The 21047-nt window shown below is 38.3% G+C and overlaps 1 protein-coding gene across 5 annotated transcripts; it reads left to right on the forward strand.

Annotated features, from left to right (window-relative positions):
- Ccdc90b (coiled-coil domain containing 90B) lies at positions 1–18712 on the forward strand. Of its 5 annotated transcripts, none has more exons than XM_070034889.1 (9): positions 12–169; positions 6462–6581; positions 7173–7276; positions 9331–9432; positions 10270–10311; positions 10395–10466; positions 10555–10608; positions 12681–12795; positions 18248–18712. In XM_070034889.1, the coding sequence occupies exons 1-9, from the start codon at positions 70–72 to the stop codon at positions 18307–18309; spliced, it is 771 nt and encodes a 256-aa protein (XP_069890990.1). In that variant the 5' UTR covers positions 12–69; the 3' UTR covers positions 18310–18712. The 5 variants fall into 5 exon arrangements, with proteins under 5 accessions (XP_069890992.1, XP_069890990.1, XP_069890993.1 ...); XM_070034890.1 differs by lacking the exon at positions 12–169 and adding an exon at positions 445–565; XM_070034891.1 differs by lacking the exon at positions 9331–9432 and having other exon boundaries at positions 1–169.
- The last annotated feature ends 2335 nt before the right edge of the window (positions 18713–21047 follow it).

Consider the following 21047-nt stretch of genomic DNA (forward strand, 5'->3'; position numbering starts at 1 on the left):
CTTCCCCGAAGGCCCAAGCGAACAACATCCGCCTTCACTTCCGCCTGCCCGCGGGAACGCTCTGAGAACATGAGGAGGCCCTGGGTTTGGCGGCTCCTGCGCTCTGAAGGCAGCCGGAGCCGCTGGGTTTCAACTCCCCGCGGGCGTTTCTTGCCGGCCCTGCGGAGAGGTGAGAAGAGCTCTGTGCCACCGGTGCCCGAGTGCTGTCTGGGGGAGCCGGGTGGGGCGGGTGCGCCGTCCCGGTGAAGGCGGGCGGAGGGGCCACGCCCTCCTCGGGCCGGGCCGGGCCTGGCGCCCGCCGCCCGCCGCCCCTCGGCCCCGCGCGCCCCCGCGGCCGGGAAGCGGGACTGACGGGCCGCCCTCTTCCCAGCAAGCCCCGCGCGTCTGTGCTTCCCGCTGGCCCTTCTCAGCCCTTGGCAGTGTTCGTGTTTGGTGGTCTTATTTTCTGTCACACGACGCCAGTCAGCTCGGAGGGTGTGTTTGGAGCCAACACACGCCATGTGTTTGGAGTGTCCTGATTTCTCCTGTGGCCCCTCCTCGTGTAGACCGTTATATAGAGCACAAGGTTTGGGCGTCTCTGTTACAATGCTGAACGAGCAGCCGCCTCGCACGTCTTCATTCTCGCTTTACTTTTCAGCCTCTCGCAATCACGTAGCCGACAATGAAACAGTTTCGAGCCAGTGAGCATCCCCTTCACCAGTGTATCCTGAAGAACCTTTGGCCTTCTCCCAAGAAATATTTTCAGGGTTTTCTGGAAACCCTGAGTTTTCTGGGGTTTAGGTCTTTTTTCAAATTTGAAACTTAGGTCTCCAAGTAGGCATCTCACACCCACCTTCGCATACTCTTTTTGCCTTCCTGAATCTTTGATTGCAGATTAACTGAATCCTACAGTACCCAAACACAGCCCTGCCACCTACATTTTGTCCATATTTTGTCCATATTTTGATTCACACCAGTGACAGTTGGAGTTAAAGACAGCACTTGTTGATCCTACCTTTGTAAGAGTGCTCTTTAGCCTGTCTTTTTTCAGTATTTTAGCATACATACATACGTACACATTGTGATGGACTTTAAAAAAGAAAAATACATGTCCTACATAAGTAAATGTTAATGGTTTAATGCAGCTGTTATCTTGAGCCTTAATAGTCTTAGAGAATCAAAAATTAAGTCTCTTCACAACTAGTACATACTAGTATACATCCCTCTTCAGTAAGCAGATATATACTGAATGTTTGCTATGTACAAGAAGTTTGAGCTTGCATAATGACCAAAGAATTTGAAAACCATGCTCTAATCCATGGAAGGACACTGGTTATCTGACTCCTTTTTAAAGATGGATCAGTGAAGCTTTGGGAAGGTGATATGATTGTATTTGATGCACATGGTATTGTATTCCTAGTTCATTACTTTTTCCTAATCAGCAGAACAGCAAACACTGGAGATGTTTCTGAAAACATCTAAAATGCTTCACTTACTGTTATTTAGTTTACTTAATCCTAGTAGGAATATATACTACAATGGCTGTTTCTTGAATTCTTCACACGAAAAAAACTACCATTCAGCTTACTTAACATATTTTAACCAGAAAGTTAGCAATAAATATAAATCTTTCAATTTAATGAGACCATTTTTTTTTACATATTTTTGAAAGTAAAATCTGGCCCTTTCCATCACAGAAGAGCTTCATACAAGATAAGTCAGGGTTTAAATCTGACATTATTTAGCTCTGTATACTGTCTAGGTTTTTAAATATTGAGTTGGTTTCTGAGTTACCAAAAAAAAAAAAAAAAAAAAGTGTGAAAGAACCAAAATGAGTAACAGTGAAAAGAAAGGTGAAAGATTTGGGAACATCTAAGATATTAAGGACCTATTTGTTCCACCTTGAGATGGAAACACTGATTTTGGTCATTTCATCTTGGCAATCTACTATTATGCCTACAAATATTTACCCTTAAAGAATGTATATGAGTCAGACTACATGGGCCATGGTCAGGACAGGGATCGTGGTACTACACTGAATATCCAAAAGCTTTCCCAAATCCTTTTGCTCTCCAAAGAGGAACAAACCCTCTAAAGTCCTACTGGCCAAAAAGGTATCAATACCTACCTTGTAGGATTATAAAATTAAGCACAATAATCTGTGTCTGTGCGCATGCGCTCTCTCTCTCTCTCTCTCTCTCTGTCTCTGTCTCTGTCTCTGTCTCTCTGTCTCTGTCTCTCTCTCTCTCTCTCTCTCTCTCTCTCTCTCTCTCTCTCTCTCTCACTCACTCTCCCCTCTCTCCTCTCTTCTCTCTCCTCTCTCCTCTCTCTCTCGGTTTGAACTCATGGCCTGGTGTTGTCCATGAGGATTTTGCTCAAAGCTAGCACCCTACCACTTGAGCTCAACTTCTGGCATTTTGGTGGTTAATTGGAGTTAAGAGTCTCATGAACTTTCCTGCCCAGGCTGGTTTTGAACCATGATTCTCAGATCTTAGTCTCATGAGTAGCTACGATTACAGGTGTGAGCCACCACTGCCTGAATTTCTAAGCACAATAAAATGAATAAATATTCTGCATATCCTTCCATATTCTCAGCCCCACAGTAAATAGAGAAGCAAAGACATTCTATGCCTTGGTGGATTTTGCTCTAATCTTATCTAAATATTAAGATAGCCCTAGTAATATTTCCAAGTGTAATTCCTTTAATATCTTAATAACATCACAAAACAAAAACAAACATACAAGCCTTAAAAGCTAGGTATATACTACTTAGGCAGAGACGGATGATTTGAGTCCTGGAGTTGAAGGCCAGTCTAGTCAACACAGCAAGGCCATTTTTTATAATCAAAGCAACAATAACCCACAGCCTTGTTCATCATTGTACAGACAATGCCAAACACAGTACCTGTCAACAAATACCTTCAACAAATACCTTCCAAGTGTCTAGAATCCTGTTAGACACAGGAAATTCAACAATAAGCAAGAACAGATGTGATTTCTACCCTCAAGGACTTTATGGTTTAGCTTAGGATTACCAAAGTTTCTATAATATAACAGTATTCCTGTAATGCCAAGTACTCAGGAGTCAGGGTACACAGATCCTGTCTTAAAGAAGAAAATTCATACATATATACATATATATATATATATATATATATATATGTCTTGATGAACATTATTAACTACTCATGAAAACAGCCAAAGATAAATCCACAAATCAATATGCAATGTTCAAATTAAACTTTTGTTTACTAAAAATATTTAGAAAAACAGCAGATGGTGGTTGCCTAAGGGCAACAGTTGGCTGACCCCTGGACTCGTGAAGGAAGCTAATTAGTGGTCATGTAATTTGTGAGAATTGACTGCACAGAATATTGTAGGGTACTGTGAAAGACAATGCCTGACCTAGATTCTGACACTTTTTTTAAAATTAAGTAGTTGTACAAAGAAGTTCCTATTCCCATTTGTATATGAGTACAAAGTGTCTGACAACATTGTCATCCATCTCTCATAACCCATCCCTTCTCACTTTTTTTCTTTGAGATTAGGTGATTACATAAATTTCATATATTTCACAGTATTGTGGAATAGTGATACTTAGAGTCACAAACACATTTTAACTTTCACAAGGCAAATGCCATTATGGTCTACCGTTTGTGAATTCTATGAGCTTTGACAATTTTTTCCACATCAGGTGATGTTTACATTTCTTTCCTTTTGCTTAATGCAGGCTGTTCCCATTTATTCTGTTCCTCCTCTTGGCTTCCCTCTGGATTCTGACATTTTTCAGTGGGAGACACTGGGATTGCATTCTGAACAGCAAAGAAAAGGAGAGTTTTTCTGAGTAGAAGCTCAAGAAAGGAGAAAGGTCCCAAGAAAGGAAAGCATGTGGCTTTTATATATAGAATTAAGACAAAGCAAAGTGGGACATGAGATGTGTTATGCAAAAATTTGTTGCAAGGCTAAAGTCTATACCAAAGATCAGCTTTCCTACTAAATCTGAGGTAATGTGTTGATTAAAGTTAGAGGAACTAAACCAAATAAACTACAATTTTCCTAATCCATAAAATGAATAAAGGATTCAGTAGTACATATGAAGTTGCATAAATATAATTACTGATTCATCTTTCTAAACAAAGAATGAACTCCTGATCAGAAATAGCTAATTAAAGGTGCTAACTCCATTACTCCTAGTGCAATTGTTACTGTAACTACTATTGAAATCCGCCTTTTCCCTGTAATTTCTCTTCTTCACTTTTATTCAGGTCAGACATTAACACACAAAGACACATTTCTTAACCCTTCTACATGGCACTCAAGCCAAAAAGAAGGCTGTGTTTGCATGTTGTAAAAAGTTGTTCCACCTTCTGCAGCTGCGCTGATGGCTCATGTCTGTAATCCTAGCTATGCAGGAGGCTGAGATCTGAGGATTGTAGTTCAAAACCAGCCAGGGCAGGAAAGTCTCTGAGACTCTATCTCCAGTTAACCAACAGAAAACCAGAAGTGGGACTGTGGTTCAAAGTGGTAGAGCATTAGCCTTGAGCCAAAGAGCTCTGGGACATGACCCCAGACCTGAGTTCAAACCTCACAACCAAAAAAAAAAAAAATTCTATCTCTACAATAGTGAAGACACATTATCTTGCCCATATAATTGTAACCCCTCTGTACAGTATTTTCACAATAAAAAAAAATAGTGAGGACATCATTTATGTCTGGTTTTATTTATGTATCCAGCATATAGCATGATGTTCAGTAAATATTTGTTGGCTAGAAAGATGTTAGGCGAAATGAACCCCAAGAGGAGGACACAAATGGATTTTTTCTTTCTTGCTATTGTTTCTAACGTATTTATAAGGTGATTTTTTTTGTTCCTTGTATGTCCCTCCCCCATTGTATAACCCCTGTTTTCACTGTATTTGATGTTGGTATAATTTGGGGAAGGGAAAGAAAAAAACATTGTTTAAATAGGGATACAAGTGGACCCATTGCAACAATGAGATGTACAAGATGCTAGGTCGAAAAACAAACTTTACAACTTCAGTGGGGTGGTGAAAGAGGGGAGTATAGGACTGGAGATGGGATGGTAGTGGAAAAACAAAGGAGGAGGCAACAATCCTTGATGAGAAACGTACTCATTACCTTGCTCATGTAATTGTAACCCCTCTGTACAGTATTTTCACAATAAAAAACTTATTTTAAAAAAAGATACTTAAAAAAAGATACTTAAGAAGGAATCACATGTGCCCTGAAAAATATTAACAGAAAGTAATACTTGATGTTGCAGCTATGTACTTAGACATTTAAAATACATAGATATAAGGGTAGATAAATGACAGTATAAGGTAATGGAAAGAGAATGAGTCAAAAGGACCTGAGTCTGAACCCTAAATCTGTCACTGGCTCTGTGACCTTAGGCAAATAATTTTTGCCTTTTCTAAGTGTAATTTTTGTACCTAAAATCATCTTGTCTTGGTAGTATATAAAGTATCTGGTATAGTACTTTCTGTACATGTCATTATAATAGTAACTATATTTAGGCAGAGTTTTCTCCCAAGCAGATTTTTATAACTATATCAGCTGTATAGACAGGGATTATACTGAGTATAAGTTAAAGTATGGGAATTTATTGAAACAGAACAAGCAGCTTATTTCAAAAGTGAGAAATATTTGCTAGGGAGGTTGACACCAGTGACTGCTCCAGGATTTAAAGTCACATTCATTGATTTTATGGTAAAATATTGTGATCTGATTATATGCTGAAGTGCTACTGTAGGTGCTGCAGATACAGTGATATTAAACTCAAAGCATCATGAAGCTCACATTCTGATTCAGAGAGACAAACAGCAAACAAGGAGAGCTGAGAACTCTAGCAAATAGATTGTGTGGATATGTAAGAAGAGTGGGAGGATAGAATGTTATTTTAGAAAGGAATATATATAAAATAGTTCTGATAAGCTTCTGAGTACAAAAAATTAGGCAGTTTCTGTGCTTTCCAGTAATATAAAAGTTGAGGCAGCTTTCCAGTAATATAAAAGTTGAGGCAGATGTACAAAGGATTTGATATTTTCCATATTACAATTTAGAACAAATTTTAACGAAACACTTCTACTATAAGAAAAATAGAAACATTTACAGGATGCTTGCTCAGTACAGAATGTCAGATTTCTCAGGTAAAAGAGGGACCCCACCAAAACTCTTCTTAAGAAGCATTCCTTCTTAAGTATCTTTCTAGTCAACAAATTTTTATGAATGTCAGGTTAATTGCTGGCACAGGGGATAAAATGAATAAAACCAGACAGAACTGATGTCCTCACTAGTTTATAGACTAGTAAGTAGGAAACATGTTTAAAAACATGTAAGCATTAACTTGTGTTAATTACAGAACTCATTCAGAAAGATAGAACTGTATTTAAATAATGGAGAAAATGTTATTTATTTATCAGTTAATACAAGAAAAATACAACCTTGTCTTCTTTGTGCAGATTTCTTGACCACTACAACCACGGAAGGATATGATAGGAGACCAGTAGATATAACTCCTTTAGAACAGAGGAAATTAACTTTTGATACTCATGCACTGGTTCAGGACTTGGAAACTCATGGTAAGAAATACCAATACTCCTTGTGAGAAGAAAATAGCACTTAAAAAATAAATTGCCAAGACGTTATTGCTATTATGAACAATTAAGAGTAACTAATAAGAAGTACCATCCGTACAATGGAATCTTTTACAATTATTACTTCAACAGTATTTACTGATATTGGAAATGCTCAAGATATGCTAATTTTAAAAAGAACTGTTTAAATCAATATGGCCAACCACTGGTGGCTCACTAAACTACTCAGGAGGCTAAGATCTAAGGATCACAATTTGAAGCCAGTCCAAGCAGGAAAGTTCATGAGACTTATCTACAGTTAACCAATAGAAAAACAAAACAAAACAAAACACAGAAATGGCACTATGGCTCAAAGTTGTAGAGTACCAGCCTTGAGTACAAAAGCTCAGGGACACTGCCCAGTTCCTGAATTCAAGCTCCACAACTGACAAAAAGAAAACTATAGAGTACTTTTGGGGAACAATTTGGCTTGTCATTTTTAGTGGTAATAGTTATTTTGAAATATAACAATTTAAGAGTGAAGAATATTATTCTACTCTCCTGATAGGGATATGCATATTTTTAAAATATCTACAGGATTTGACAAAGCACAAGCAGAAACAATTGTATCAGCATTAAGCACTTTATCAAATGTGAGCCTGGATACTATCTACAAGGAAATGGTCACTCAAGCTCAACAGGTAATATACTCATTTTTTAAATGATCATTTCTAACAATTTCATTAGATGACCTTGAAGAAGGAGTAAGGAGACCTTTGATAAAGTCAGTATCTAGAGGGTCTAAAGAGTTAAAGTCCCATCAAGATTACAGTAATCCAAAGAATGGAATTTTTCAGTCTTTGTTTGAGATATACATATTATTTGAATCATGAGATGGTAGTAGACTGTTAGTGGAACAGCCTTTCCCTGTGGAAATTTCATTATAGTAGAAGAGCTGATCTTTCTGTATAATACATTTTACTGCTGTCATTTGTTGTGGTTAATTTTCAGTCTTTCAAACTGAAAAGGCATTAATAGGATGGGGAAAGACTTCATTGAAAGCCTAGAAAACGTTTTAATTGACTTGTTATGCAAATTATTAGTCAAATTACACTCCTTACTAAGCCTTAAGACGTGAGGCATACTGTTTGGTATTTTTCATGTACTATTTTAGTCTCCCTAACAACCCGAAAGTAGAATTCTGTTTTATCACTGATGACAGGCTCAACAGAGATTTGAGTAATTTGTTTGAGTTTTCACACTGTGGTGATATAGACAAAAGGTAATAATTTTATATGAAAGAATAAGCTAGAGCCCAGCACCGGTGGCTCATACCTATAATCCTAGCTGCTCAGGAGACTGAGATTTGAGGATCGTGATTCAAAACCAGATGGAGCAGGAAAGTCTGACAGACTCTTCTCTCCAATTAACTACTAGAAAACTGGAAATGGCTCTGTGGCTGAAGGTAGTAGAGCACTAGCCTTGAACAAAAAAGCTCAGAGACAGTGCCCAGGCCCCAATTTAAGCCACACAACACGCAGTTGTGACACACACACACACACACACACACACACACACACACACACACACACACACACACACACACACACACACACACACACACACACACACACACACACACACACACACACACACACACACACACACACACACACACAATCCCTCTTGCCAGTGCCCAGGCCCCAATTTAAGCCACACAACACGCAGTTGTGACACACACACACACAATCCCTCTTGCCAAGCATAGTGGTATACATTTGTAATCCTAGCACTGGGGAAGTTGAGGCAAGAATATCTACAGTTTGGGTTAAAAACCAAAATCAAGTTCCTCCTTAGCAAAGGAAAAGCTATGAATTTATTAGGTAGGAGCAATCTTTTCTTTCAGAGTCTCTGCAGTATATATATAGAAAAGATACAAAAAAATTAAAACAATGTTACACTAAGAAAGTGCAGGGTTTTTTTTTTTTTTGGTCGGTCGAGGGGCCTGAACTCTGGGCCTGGACGCTGTCCCTCAGCTTTTCAGCTGTAGACTAGCGCTCTCCCACTTGAGCCTCAGCCCCACTTTCGGCTTTCTCTGCTTATGTGGTGCTGAGGAATCGAACCCAGGACCTCATGCATGCAAGGCAAGCACTCTACCTCTGAGCCACCTTCCCAGCCCCGAAAGTGCAGTTATTTTTGACCATTCTCTTACCTAGTTGTGTGTCTGACACACACATGTGTGTCTTATTCAATCCCTGACTTGTGTGTCTTATTCAATACCTTGGTATTGAACAAAGTACTTTCCAGCTAAGTATCCTAACAAATGTAAAACCAATATTTGTTAAGGGGCTAAGCAAGCATTTTATTGGAATTCTTTTCATTTAAAGATCTAGATATTCATTTCTCTTCACAGGGAAAATACATTTTTCTTTATTCAATGTCCTTGTTTTTATTTTATGTATTTATTTTGATATCTTGATGTCCTAGATATCAGGATATGTAGTTTTCCTATTTTTAGTACTTAACTAAGCAACATTATTTCTTTTGTTGTTGTTTGGGGGTTTTGTTTTTTGTCAATCATGGAGCTTCAACTCTGGCCTGGGTGCTGTCCCTCAGTTCTTCAGTTCAAGGCTAGCACTCTACCACTTGAGCCACAGTGCCACTTCCATAACACTATTTCTTGTAGCATGTTAACATATAAAGTTTAATGAAAACCACCCAAATATAAGGTCATTGGATTGTTCTTGTTTTCTAGGAAATAACAGTACAACAGCTGATGGCTCATTTAGATTCCATCAGGAAAGACATGGTCATCCTAGAGAAGAGTGAATTTGCAAACCTGAGAGCAGAGAATGAGGTGATACCGTTACTAATAAAAATAACTGCTGGGCTGGGAATGTGGCTGAGTGGTAGAGTGCTTAACTAGTATGCATGAAACCCAGGGTTTGATTCCTCAGTACCACATAAACAGAAAAAGCCAGAAGTGGTACTGTGGCTCAAGTGGTAGAGTACTAGCCTTGAGCAAAAGAAGCTTAGGGACAGTAGGGCCCAGGCCCTGAGTTCAAGTCCTAGGATTAGCGAAAATAAAAATAACTGTTCTCATAAGTGCCTTGATGGATATTTAATGAAACTAATTTTACGTAGTTATTAAATAAGTTTTAGATTAAAAATATACAATTACCTATCTGCGTAAGTCAATTCTTTACATACCAAAGAATAATACAGCAAAGGGAAAACCTTTGAGACTTATGTAATATAGGTTCTAATACAGCTCATCATAGAATGTTCCTAAAGCTAAAAGTAATGTGATATTTCCCACTTTGATCCTATACAATTTGTCACTTAAGGAGAAAAATGTGTTATTCAAATTGTCACTAAGTATTTTTTAATTTATAAAGTCACATTTTTTAAAGTAGTAATTAAATACCAAGACATAATACATTGATATCTTGCTCATAGGAATTACTTCCTGAATACTATTGTTTGTTCCTTTTAACTTTATTATAGTCTGTATTAGAAATCTATAGATGTCCTCTTCAAATGTTCAAGTGGCAGAGAGCCTACCTTTCAAACACAAGGCCTTGAGTTCAAACCCTAACATAGTGTTTGAACTGCTACTGTTTGATATTTTGTAAATAAGTCATATTGTGACTTTTGGTATAATGCTAATTACATATAATTTTCTTTTGTTTAGAAAATGAAAATTGAATTAGACCAAGTTAAGCAGCAACTGATGGTAAGTAAAAAATTTTCCACTTAATTTCAGAACAAATACTCATTACAAGATTATTTCCAAAATTCTTTTTATTATTTTTAAAGCATGAAACCAGCAGAATCAGAGCAGATAATAAACTGGATATCAACCTCGAAAGGAGCCGAGTAACAGATATGGTAATATGCTTTCAATGTTCTTTCTTGGTTCTTAGTCTTTTTTAGTCTTTTTTTTCCTTTTAAACTCCTGCTGCTTCGTGTCCCTTAGTTTACAGACCAAGAAAAGCAACTAATGGAAGCAACCACAGAATTTACCAAAAAGGTAAGGCAGTATATAGAAATTTTTCATATACTTTCTGTGCCTTGTAAAACTGCTCTTACATGTATCTGTTTTTAAGTTTAGATTTTAAATAGCTAGCCCTGAAGAATACATGATTTCTATATAGCTATTGTTTATCTGTACTTTTGCTCCAGGTATCTAGTATATAGAAGCTGTGACTTGGGAGCATGAATTAAGCTTTCTGAATAGCATACTTTTCTTAACCTAATTTTTTTTTTTTTTTGTCGGTCATGGGTCTTGAACTCTGGGCCTGGGTGCTGTCCCTGAGCTCTTCAGCTCAAGACGAGTGCACTACCACTTGAGCCACAGTGCCACTTCCAGCCTTTTCTGTTTATGTGGTGCTGAGGAATCAAACTCAGGACCTCATGCATGCGAGGCAAGCATTCTACCACTGACTCACTTTCCCAGCTCCAACCTATTTTAACACTGATAGTAAATATTCTTTTTTGTGTGTGTGCCAGTCCTAGGACTTGAACTAAGGGCCTGGGCACTGTCTTTAGACTTTTTGTTTAAGGCTAGCAGTCTACTTCTGGCTTTTTTGGTGGTTATCTGGAGATAAGTCTCACAGACTTTCCTGCCTGGGTTGACTCCCAACCACAATCTTTAGATCTCAGCCTCCTAAGATTATAGGTGTGAGTTACTCGTGCATGGCTGTAAATATTCTTTTAAAGACAGACTTCCTAGTAGTACTTAAATGCCCAGGTTTAAATAATTATCTTAAAATTTTTAACCATAGGGGCTGGGAAGGTGGCTCAGTGATAGAGTGCTTGCCTTGCATGCAAGAGGCCCTGGGTTCAATTCCTCAGCACCACAAAGCAAAAAGAAAAAAGCCAGAAGTGGCGCTGTGGCTCAAGTGGTAGAGCGCTAGCCTTGAGCTGAAGAGCTGAAGGACAGCTCTCAGGCCCAGAGTTCAGGCCCCATGACTGGAGCCAAAAAAAAGAAAAAAAAATTTTTTAAAACCATAGTAAATGTTGGTAAATATATATTGCATGCCAGACACAACTTCGTATATTTCATTTTCTCTTAGTTCATTTAATAATTCATGTCAGCTTATGTTAAGTAGTTACTATTATTTCTCACCTTGCCAATTTGAGGAATAATACACAAAGAGGTTAATAAATAAGCTAATAAATTGTAGAGGTGGGATAAGAACCTATATTCTGGGCTGGCAGTATGGCTTACGTGGTAAATTGCTCACCTGGTATACAAAAGGTCCTGGAGTTCAAACCTCAATGTAATCATAACATATACATAATCTCCCTGGTTTGTATAAACTCGAGCTTTCTGACTCAGTCTCATCTTTTTCTTAAAAGTTAAAAGCTGTTTATGACTTATTCATAGAAGAAATACCACTCTTGCTCAGAACTTAATAGAAGGAAGGGTCATATATGTCCTCTCAGCCTATTCTTTCTTTTTTTATTGGCCAAAGGATATTTAGGAACAAGGAAAATCAGCAAATTCTCTGAAAACCATAAGTTCTGGGATTAAAATGTTTCTCAGTTGTAATCCAACAAGCTTAGGTAGGTAGGTACTCTTATGAAGTTTTTAGTAAAACATGCCATTAATGTGATAGTTCTAAGATCTCCAAATATGAAGAATGTGATTTGTCGGTTAGCAGTGCTTAATTTTTTTTCTTATTACCATTTCCTGTAGTTCATAAATATTTTATATGATCAGATTTGTACAGACATTGAGCCTTTGTATTCCTCCCCCAAGAGTATCCTCCTTTGTTCTTACTATGTGTGAATTCCTAGAGATCTGTATAATTTATCAAGTCTTGGTATATTTTAGACCTAGCTTCTGCCTGTTAGAGGAAACATGCAGCATTTGTTTCTCTGAGCTTGTCTTACCTCACTTAACATGATTTGTTCTAGGTCTGTCCATTTCCCTGAAAATGACATTTATTATTCTTTCTAATGGCTATGTCAGTGTTTTTAATTACCACTCTGCTTTTATTGGATTTTCCCATAATTAGCACATTAGTAAAAATCCCTAATGAAATGTTTTTGTCTGTAATATATAGGAACAAAATTAATTATTTATTCTTACTACAGGATACCCACATCAAAAGTACTATTTCAGAGACCAGTAATAAAATTGATACTGAAATTGCTTCCTTAAAAACATTGATGGAGTCTAACAAACTTGAGACCATTCGTTATCTCGCAGGTAAGACTGTTTGAGAAAGAATTGTTGCCATTGTTTGGTCTATAGTGCTTGCAGGGTTATCCAGGTCTAAGACATGGACAACTCTGTGACTTAATAATAGGAAGAGAAAGAAGTACAAAATAACGCAAGGATAAAATGATGAAAGTTTTTATTGCTTATGCACTTCTTTAAGGTTGTGAGTTGGGTTAGATCACTAAAGTAAACACAGGTGGTTAAACATCAGTTAGCAAAGGGGAAAGGGGAAGTGGAGAACATAAACAATCTCTTACCTTGTTTTAGCCATAGAATCCTTTCAAAGATGTCTTGAGCATGTCTTTGAGCAGAGTTACTACCCGAAAATTAGATTATGTATTGCCTGATGAGCGTCATTCATGTCACAGTAAAAATAAAGATAAAAACAGCTTTGGAGTCAAATACCTAGTTTTGAGTCATGGCTCCCCACTTATTAGTACAATGAAGACAGTACCACCAATTTCAAAGTTTTATATATGGTTAAGTAATGTATGCAATTGATTGCTCAGCATATTAGTATACTACTGACCCATGGTAGATAGGAACAAATTTGTAATTGCTCGTGGACATAAAGACAACACCCTTTTTTTTTGGTCAACCATTGGGCTTGAACTCGGGGCCTGGGTGCTGTCCCTGAGCTTTTTTTGTTCAAGGCTAGTGCTCTATCATTTTGAACCACAGCTCCACTTCTGGTTTACTGTTAGTTAAGTGGAAATAAGAGTCTTATAGTCTTTCCTGCCCAGGCTGGCTTTGAACCACAATCCTCAGATCTTAGCCTCCTGAGTAGCTAGGACTACAGGCATGTGCCACCAGCACCCAGCTGACAAGATACTCTTGATGTTATTTAAATGTCCAGCTTACTGAGGTTTCTTAGAGAAGCTAAATCCCATTTCTTAAAATGAGGAAGTCATCATAACCAAGTTTCAGTATGTATGTAGTAGAATCAAATAGGACAATATATAATTTGACTTACACAATACAATTGGGATAGCTTTACTTTGCATGGCCAGTTTGTGTCTTAAGTTAGAAATGTTTATCCTTCATCTCAAGTTCTCTATTTTAAAAACACTTTCAGGGGCTGGGAAGGTGGCTCAGTGGTAGAATGCTTGCCTCGCATGCATGAGGCCCTGGGTTCGATTCCTCAGCACCACATAAGCAGAAAAGGCTGAAAAGTGGTGCTGTGGCTTAAGTGGTACAGCACTAGCTGAAGAGCTGAAGAGCTGAGGGACAGAGCCTAGGCCCAGAGTTCAAGCCACATGACTGACAAAACAAAAACACTTTCATAGCACTGAATGCCAGTGGCTCACAGCAATAATTATAGCTATTTAGGAGGCTAAGATCTCAAGATCACGCTTTGAAGCCAACCGGAGCAAGAACATCCATGAGAACACACATACACACACACACACACACACACAGCTAGTGATCAATGAGCAAAAAGTGGCCTTGTGCTTACCAGGCAGGTACTCTTGCCATCCTTGTACTCATTTTACTTTTAGTTTGTTCTCATGCTTTTGGCCTGATCTTTTCTTTGATCACAATCCTCCGACCTCTACCTCTTGAATATCTGGGATTCTTGCTGTATGCTACCATACCCAGCTCAATAAAAGGTTTTCTGTCCAAAATGATATAAAAAACAGTAGTATTTTTATTTTGAAAAGCTTTATGCTTTTTCTGCCTTTTCTCTTCATTTTTTATGGTTTTCATTAAAATACCACTTTTTAGTTATGTAAAAAAAATTTTTTTTAATTTTATTTTATTTTATTTGAGAACATACTGTACAGAGGGGTTACAATTACATTGGCAGGATAATGCATACATTTCTTACCAAGCATTGCAGCCTCCTCCTTTGTTTACCCTTCACCTCCCTTCCCAGCCTCCCCCCTCCCCCCCACCCAATCATACCCCCCTCCCCCCCCACACCGACATTGTAAAGCTTGCTTTGACATGACATTTTGTAATTCTCCTTGTTACAACAGGTCCACCTGAATCCTTAAACGACTTGTTTGTCCCCATCTCCTCCACATGTTATACTGACATCAAATAAAGTGAAAGCGGGGGTTACACTGTGGGGGAGGGACATACAAAGCAACAAAGAAATAATCTTATAAATGCATTAGAAACACATGCATGAAAGAAACGAAAACATTAAAATACATATTTAAGAGTTCGTTTTCCTAACATCACATTATCTGACCTTTTCCTCTTGACTCATACCTATACTAGATATTGCAAATAAGGGAAACCATGGGACCTATGTTTCTTTGGGCCTGGCTTACTTCACTTAATATAATTTTTTCCAAGCCTTTCCATTTCCTAACAAATGGGGAAATGTCATTCTTTCTGATGGAGGCATAGAATTCCATTGTGTATATATACCACATTTTCTTGATCCATTCATCTACTGAGGGGCTTCTGGGTTGGTTCCATATCTTAGCTATGGTAAATAATGCTGCAATAAACATAGTTGTGCTGGTAGCTTTAGTGTGGTCTTGTTTGTATACATTTGGGTAAATGCCCAAAAGTGCGATTGCTGGATCATAGGGGAGGTCTATGTGAAGTCTTTTGAGGAACCTCCATACTGCTTTCCAAAGTGGTTGAACAAGTTTACATTCCCACCAACAATGAAGTAAGGTTCCTTTCTGTCCACATCCCCTCCAGCATCTGTTGTTGTTAGAGTTCTTGATTTTGGCTGTTCTAACTGGAGTGAGGTGATATCTCAATGTTGTTTTGATTTGCATTTCTTTTATGGCTAGGGATGTTGAACATTTCTTCATGTGTCTATTGGCCATCCTTCTTTCTTCTTCAGAGAAGCTTCTCTTTAAGTCTTTCGCCCACTTATTTATTGGGCAGTTGTTTCTTTGAGGATTTGTTGTTGGGTGGTTTAATTTTTTGAGTTCCAAGTATATTTTAGATATGAGACCCTTGTCCGTTGTATGGCTAGTAAAGATCTTCTCCCAATCGGTGGGCTTTCTATTGATCTTGCTAGCTATGTCATTTGCCCTGCAGAAGCTCTGCAACCTTATGCAATCCCATTTGTCCAACCTTTCTTTGATTTGTTGTGTTTCCGGGTCTCTATTCAGAAAATTTCGGCCTGAGCCAAGGAGACCTAGGGTTTCTCCTATTCCATCCTGTAATGTTTTCAGAGTGTCTGCTTTGAGTTCAAGGTCTTTGATCCATTTGGAGTTGATTCTGGTGCAGGGTGATATATAAGGATCTAGCTTTAGTTTTCTACATGTAGTTAACCAATTTTGCCAGCACCATTTTCATGTAAAAAAAATTTTTAAAGAGACAGGTTCTCATTATATTGCCAAGGTTGGCCCCACGTAGCTCAGAATGTGGGCAGATACAACTCTACCCATGCTGAAAAGGCAATTCAGACTTTCCCGGGCTGGTTAGCTGAAGAATGCCTTACCAAGCATGCTTAATGCCCCAGACTTAAAAAGAAAACTGCTCATTTTATGCAGGTAAGAATTACTCATTTGTCTTGGGAAACTTGAGTTTATAATTATTAAAAGTAGTTTTTAATGTTACTTTATTGTTTAAAGATTCTAAAAGACATGTAACCTACATTTTAGAATTGCTTTTAAAAGTATAGGAAGCTTTTAAGAAAAATTGCTCCAATCCTGCCTTTTAAGAATACCTTCAATCCTTAGGACGACTACTAGAGATGTGGAGGGTTTTCAGGCAAGGTAGCTTTTTAAAAGAGGGCAACAGTGGGGCTGGGAAGGTGGCTCAGTGGTAGAGTGCTTGCCTTGCATTCATGAGGCTGTGGGTTCGATTCCTCAGCACCACATAAGCAGAAAAAGCCGGAAGTGGAGCTGTGGCTCAAGTGGTAGAGCACTAGCCTTGAGCTGAATAGCTGAGGGACAGTGCCCAGGCCCAGAGTTCAGGCCCCATGACTGGCAAAAAAATAAAAAAATAAAAGAGGGCAATAGAGAGGTTAAATATAATCAAACCATGTTGTACTTAAGTATACAAAAATATTTCAAAGTTTTCCCATTACTTTGCACAATATATGCTAATGAAAACAGGAAGTAGAGCCTGAGCATTGTGGCACACAGCTGTAATCCCATTTCAGAGACAGAAGCAAGAGGTTCATCGGTTTGAGGCCACTGTACTATATAGTGAATTCAAAATTAATGAAACACTCAGTTCTTCAAAAACCAAGTGGTAAAATCCTCTGATCCCAGCCTTCTGGGTAGCTAGGATTACAGGTGTTAAGCCACTGGCACCCGGTTAAGCAGTGACTTTTTTAAAATTTGAGGACCATAATTTTTTATTAATGTATCTCTTTGTTTTATTAGTTATCAAAAAGATGCCAAATTTGGGGCTGGAAAGGTGGCTCAGTGGTAGAGTGTTTGCCTCACATGCATGAGGTCCTGGGTTTGATTCCTCAGAAAAAGCCAGAAGTGGTGCTGTGGCTTAAGTAGTACAGCACTAGCTTTGAGCTGAAGAGCTGAGGGACAGCGCCCAGGCCCAGAGTTCAGGCCCTATGACAGACCAAAAAAAAAGATGCCAAATTTAGAAAACTAGATTTTTATATTATTCAGCGTAAAGTTTCTTTGGGAGTTTTAATGACGTCCTTCGGATTTAGCCTGTTTTTCTTCACTTTGTTTGGCTTTGTATAGGTCTTCCTTTTCCCTGGTAATTCCTTATAAAGGCAATTCATTTACTTTTGTAATCATGGTTTTAGAAAAGGGCAAAAACTTGAATCTCCCTGCAAACTTTCAGAGTAATGATTTAGTAACAATAAAGTTAACATGTATTGGAGTTCAGTATGTATAGCTTGGAAATTGACAATTCTTATGTATATTTGATAGGTTATTTTAAATCAACTTGATTATTGTGAGTAGTTGTCTTCTTTTGACCTTGATTTCAGTATAAACTTTAAGTAAAAGTTTTTAGTAGCCTAGGAGCTGGGAAGGTGGCTCAATTGTAGAGTGTGTGCCTTACATGCATGAGGCCCTGGGTTTGATTCCTCAGCACCACATAAGCAGAAAAAAGCCTGAAGTGGTGCTGTAGCTCAAGTATAGAGCGCTAGCCTTGAGCTGAAGAGCTGAGAGACAGAGCCCAGGCCCAGAGTTCAGGCCCCAGAACCAACAACAACAACAAAAATTAGCCTAAAATAGTGTAAAAGACAAACACACAAACAAGTGGTAGGTTGTAACTCAGTGGAAGAATGCTTGCCTAGTATGTGGAAAGCCCTAAGTTCAATTCCTATAATCCCATACTAACAGAAAGAAAAAGAGAGAGGTCAGGAGAGAAAGAGAGAATATTTTATCCCTAATTTTCTAGAGGACACTAGGCATAAGGTAGAAATCTGCTTTCCTACTTTTTTGTCTATGTAAATTGAAGTAGCGTCATTCTGTTAATCTCTGCAAAATAACTACAAATACTTAACCTTTAATACAGCTTGTTTTCTTTCTTTTTTTCACAGCTTCAGTGTTTACTTGCCTGGCAATAGCATTGGGAGTTTATAGATTCTGGAAGGACTCCTAATGTTCCTACTGCTGCTGCTATTGACTTCTTAGAGCACTACATCAGGACAGATTGTCTTTTAACAATGTCAGTTAAGCAAACACTTTCTACAGTATTATTCAAAGTATGAATGGTCTGCTGAGAAGTATTTTAGATGTTTTGTCTTTATTTTACGTGCTGTTATGTCGAAAAGCTATCATCCAAAACCTGATTTATATAAGACAGAAAGGTATTTTGTCTACATAGTTGCCTGATAGTTACAGAAATTAAACCAGAGTGTTGTGTTTGAACAGCTTTGTAATCAAAAAGGGTTTTGTTGTATTGATAATCTGGTGCAAACTGAAAATATTACCTCTAGTTTCATTTTCCTAACAACTATTGCACATTTATGTTTTAAAAAAAAATAAAAACCTATAACAAAGTTTTTTTAGATTCTTTTTTTTGGGGGGGAAGGGAGGGGTCCGGTCATGGGGCCTGAACTCTGGGCCTGGGCGCTGTCCTTCAGCTCTTCAGCTCAAGGCTAGCACTCTACCACTTGAGCCACAGTGCCACTTCTGGCTTTTTTCTTTTTGCTTATGTAGTGCTGAGGAATCGAACCCAGGGCCTCATGCATACAAGGCCAAGCACTCTACCACTGAGACACCTTCCCAGCCCTTTTTAGATTCTTGAAAGTAGATTTTCTTTCTTTTTTGTAATGAACATACAGTTAAACGCCACAGTCAACTTCAAATTAATGTGTGCTCCACTGGAAGTATTCAATACCTAGTATGAAATATAGAATGGCTTGGATTATTGTATATATTTTTAATTGTTTTCTTATTAAAAACCAGTTTACATTAACTCAAGATATTGGCCACATGGTCCAGGAGTGACAAATAAGAGGACTCTCTTCAAACATTTCATGGCTGAAATGTTTCAAAACAAAAAAATGCTTTAACATTATCTGGGTACATTTGCATTCTGAATCATTTTTATCTCAGAATTTTCTTGTTTAAGAGGCTTCTTAGCACATTATAAACTTCTATTGGGCTACCCAATCAGAACCATATAGACTGAGTTCCACTATAACAAACAGCATTTGTTGGCTTAACCAGTATGACTTCTTGTGGTATGCCTAACAAAATGCAGATCACATGTGCACAGGGGACCATGATTTCCTTCTCATGGAACTGACCAGCCCGGTGGAAAAAAGAGACATTAAATAAGTACATAAATCACTGGTTTATTACGATTTAAAGTATGCTCAAATATTAAGGGTATATGTTTTTTCACATGAAAGAAACTCCATTTAAAGGAAGCTTTTCATTCTTCAACCCCTCCAGCCCCAGCCCCACATAAAGCAAAGTAATTTATTCAGTTGTAAATTTTAAAGGAGAAATGGGTCAAGTAGCCCCAATACTTGCTACTCTTGATTAGGATCAGCCTGTCTACAAGGAGCATTCCGTCTGTTCTGCTCTTTTGTGGCCAGCACTTCTGTTGTCTGAGGCCTACCTTAATACAATAATACTTGAGTCAGAGTAGTTACACGTGATTTTGGACCTCAGTGATAGGAGGCTTATTAGACTAAAGATAAAACTATACTCTCCAGCACCAGGTTTACCAGTAAATAGAGGTATTATTTAGGCCTCTATATAAAGTTAGTAAATTCTTCATATCAAGTCATATTTATGGTCCAGATGGAAAAGTTATGCCATTTATTAGACTTCCTCAAAACCCAGCAAGTAAGATATACATTCCCAGCTTGCATGCAGTCAGCCACTAAAGAGAAAAATAAGTCTGTCTTTATCTTTTTTTTTTTTTTGGTCCGGTCGTGGGGCCTGAACTCTGGACCTGGGCGCTGTCCCTCAGCTCTTCAGCTCAAGGCTATCACTCTACCGCTTGAGCCACAGCACCACTTCCGGTTTTTTTTTCTTTTTTGCTTATGTGGTGCTGAGGAATCGAACTCAGAGCCTCATGCATGCAAGGCAAGCTTTCCACCACTGAGCCACCTTCCCAGCCCTGTCTTTATCTTATTGTAGAGTTTAACAAGTAAAATGCAAGAATAAAGTATGTACACTATACCCATTTTTATTACCTATAAGATAGTTTGGGGGATCAGATCAATTTTTATTTAGGAGGTGGAAATATCTAAAATAAATGAATAGACTGTGTTCCTCTGTGCCTCAAAACCATACCTTTTTTTTCTAGCATGAAATAACTGTTCTTGTATATGTCTTTTTCCTATACTAAGCTGTGAGTTCTTTTTTTTTGGGGGGGGGGGGGTCCGGTCGTGGGGCCTGAAGTCTGGGCCTGGGCGCTATCCTTCAGCTCTTCAGCTCAAGGCTAGCGCTCTACCACTATCGGCTTTTTTCATTTTACTTATGTGGTGCTGAGGAATCGAACCCAGGGCCTCAGGCATGCAAGGCAAGCGCTCTACCACTGAGCCATCTTCCTAGCCCCTAAGCTGTGAGTTCTTAAAAGCTCTTTAGCTATTAAATTCCTGTGGAATAATAGGAATCTTATCCATGCGTAACTCAAGGATTTAGTCCAAACTTTTAAATATTTTAAACATTTGATTATGAATATGCTGAGAACATATCATTATACTGAATTTCTCAAATCACTAATACCTTTTGGGCATTTTTTGTGAATGGTGAGATGCCCCCTAGAGGATATGCAACCTCACTTTGCTTCATAGACATATGGGTATCGTGAATCCAAACCTGCCCATTTATACTATGGTGACAAGACAGACCAGGCTACATTATGCAAGGACCAGT

Source organism: Dipodomys merriami, unplaced genomic scaffold (genome assembly GCF_024711535.1).
Source record: "Dipodomys merriami isolate MVZ:Mamm:240054 unplaced genomic scaffold, mDipMer1.0.p SCAF_25, whole genome shotgun sequence".
NCBI lineage: Eukaryota > Metazoa > Chordata > Mammalia > Rodentia > Heteromyidae > Dipodomys > Dipodomys merriami.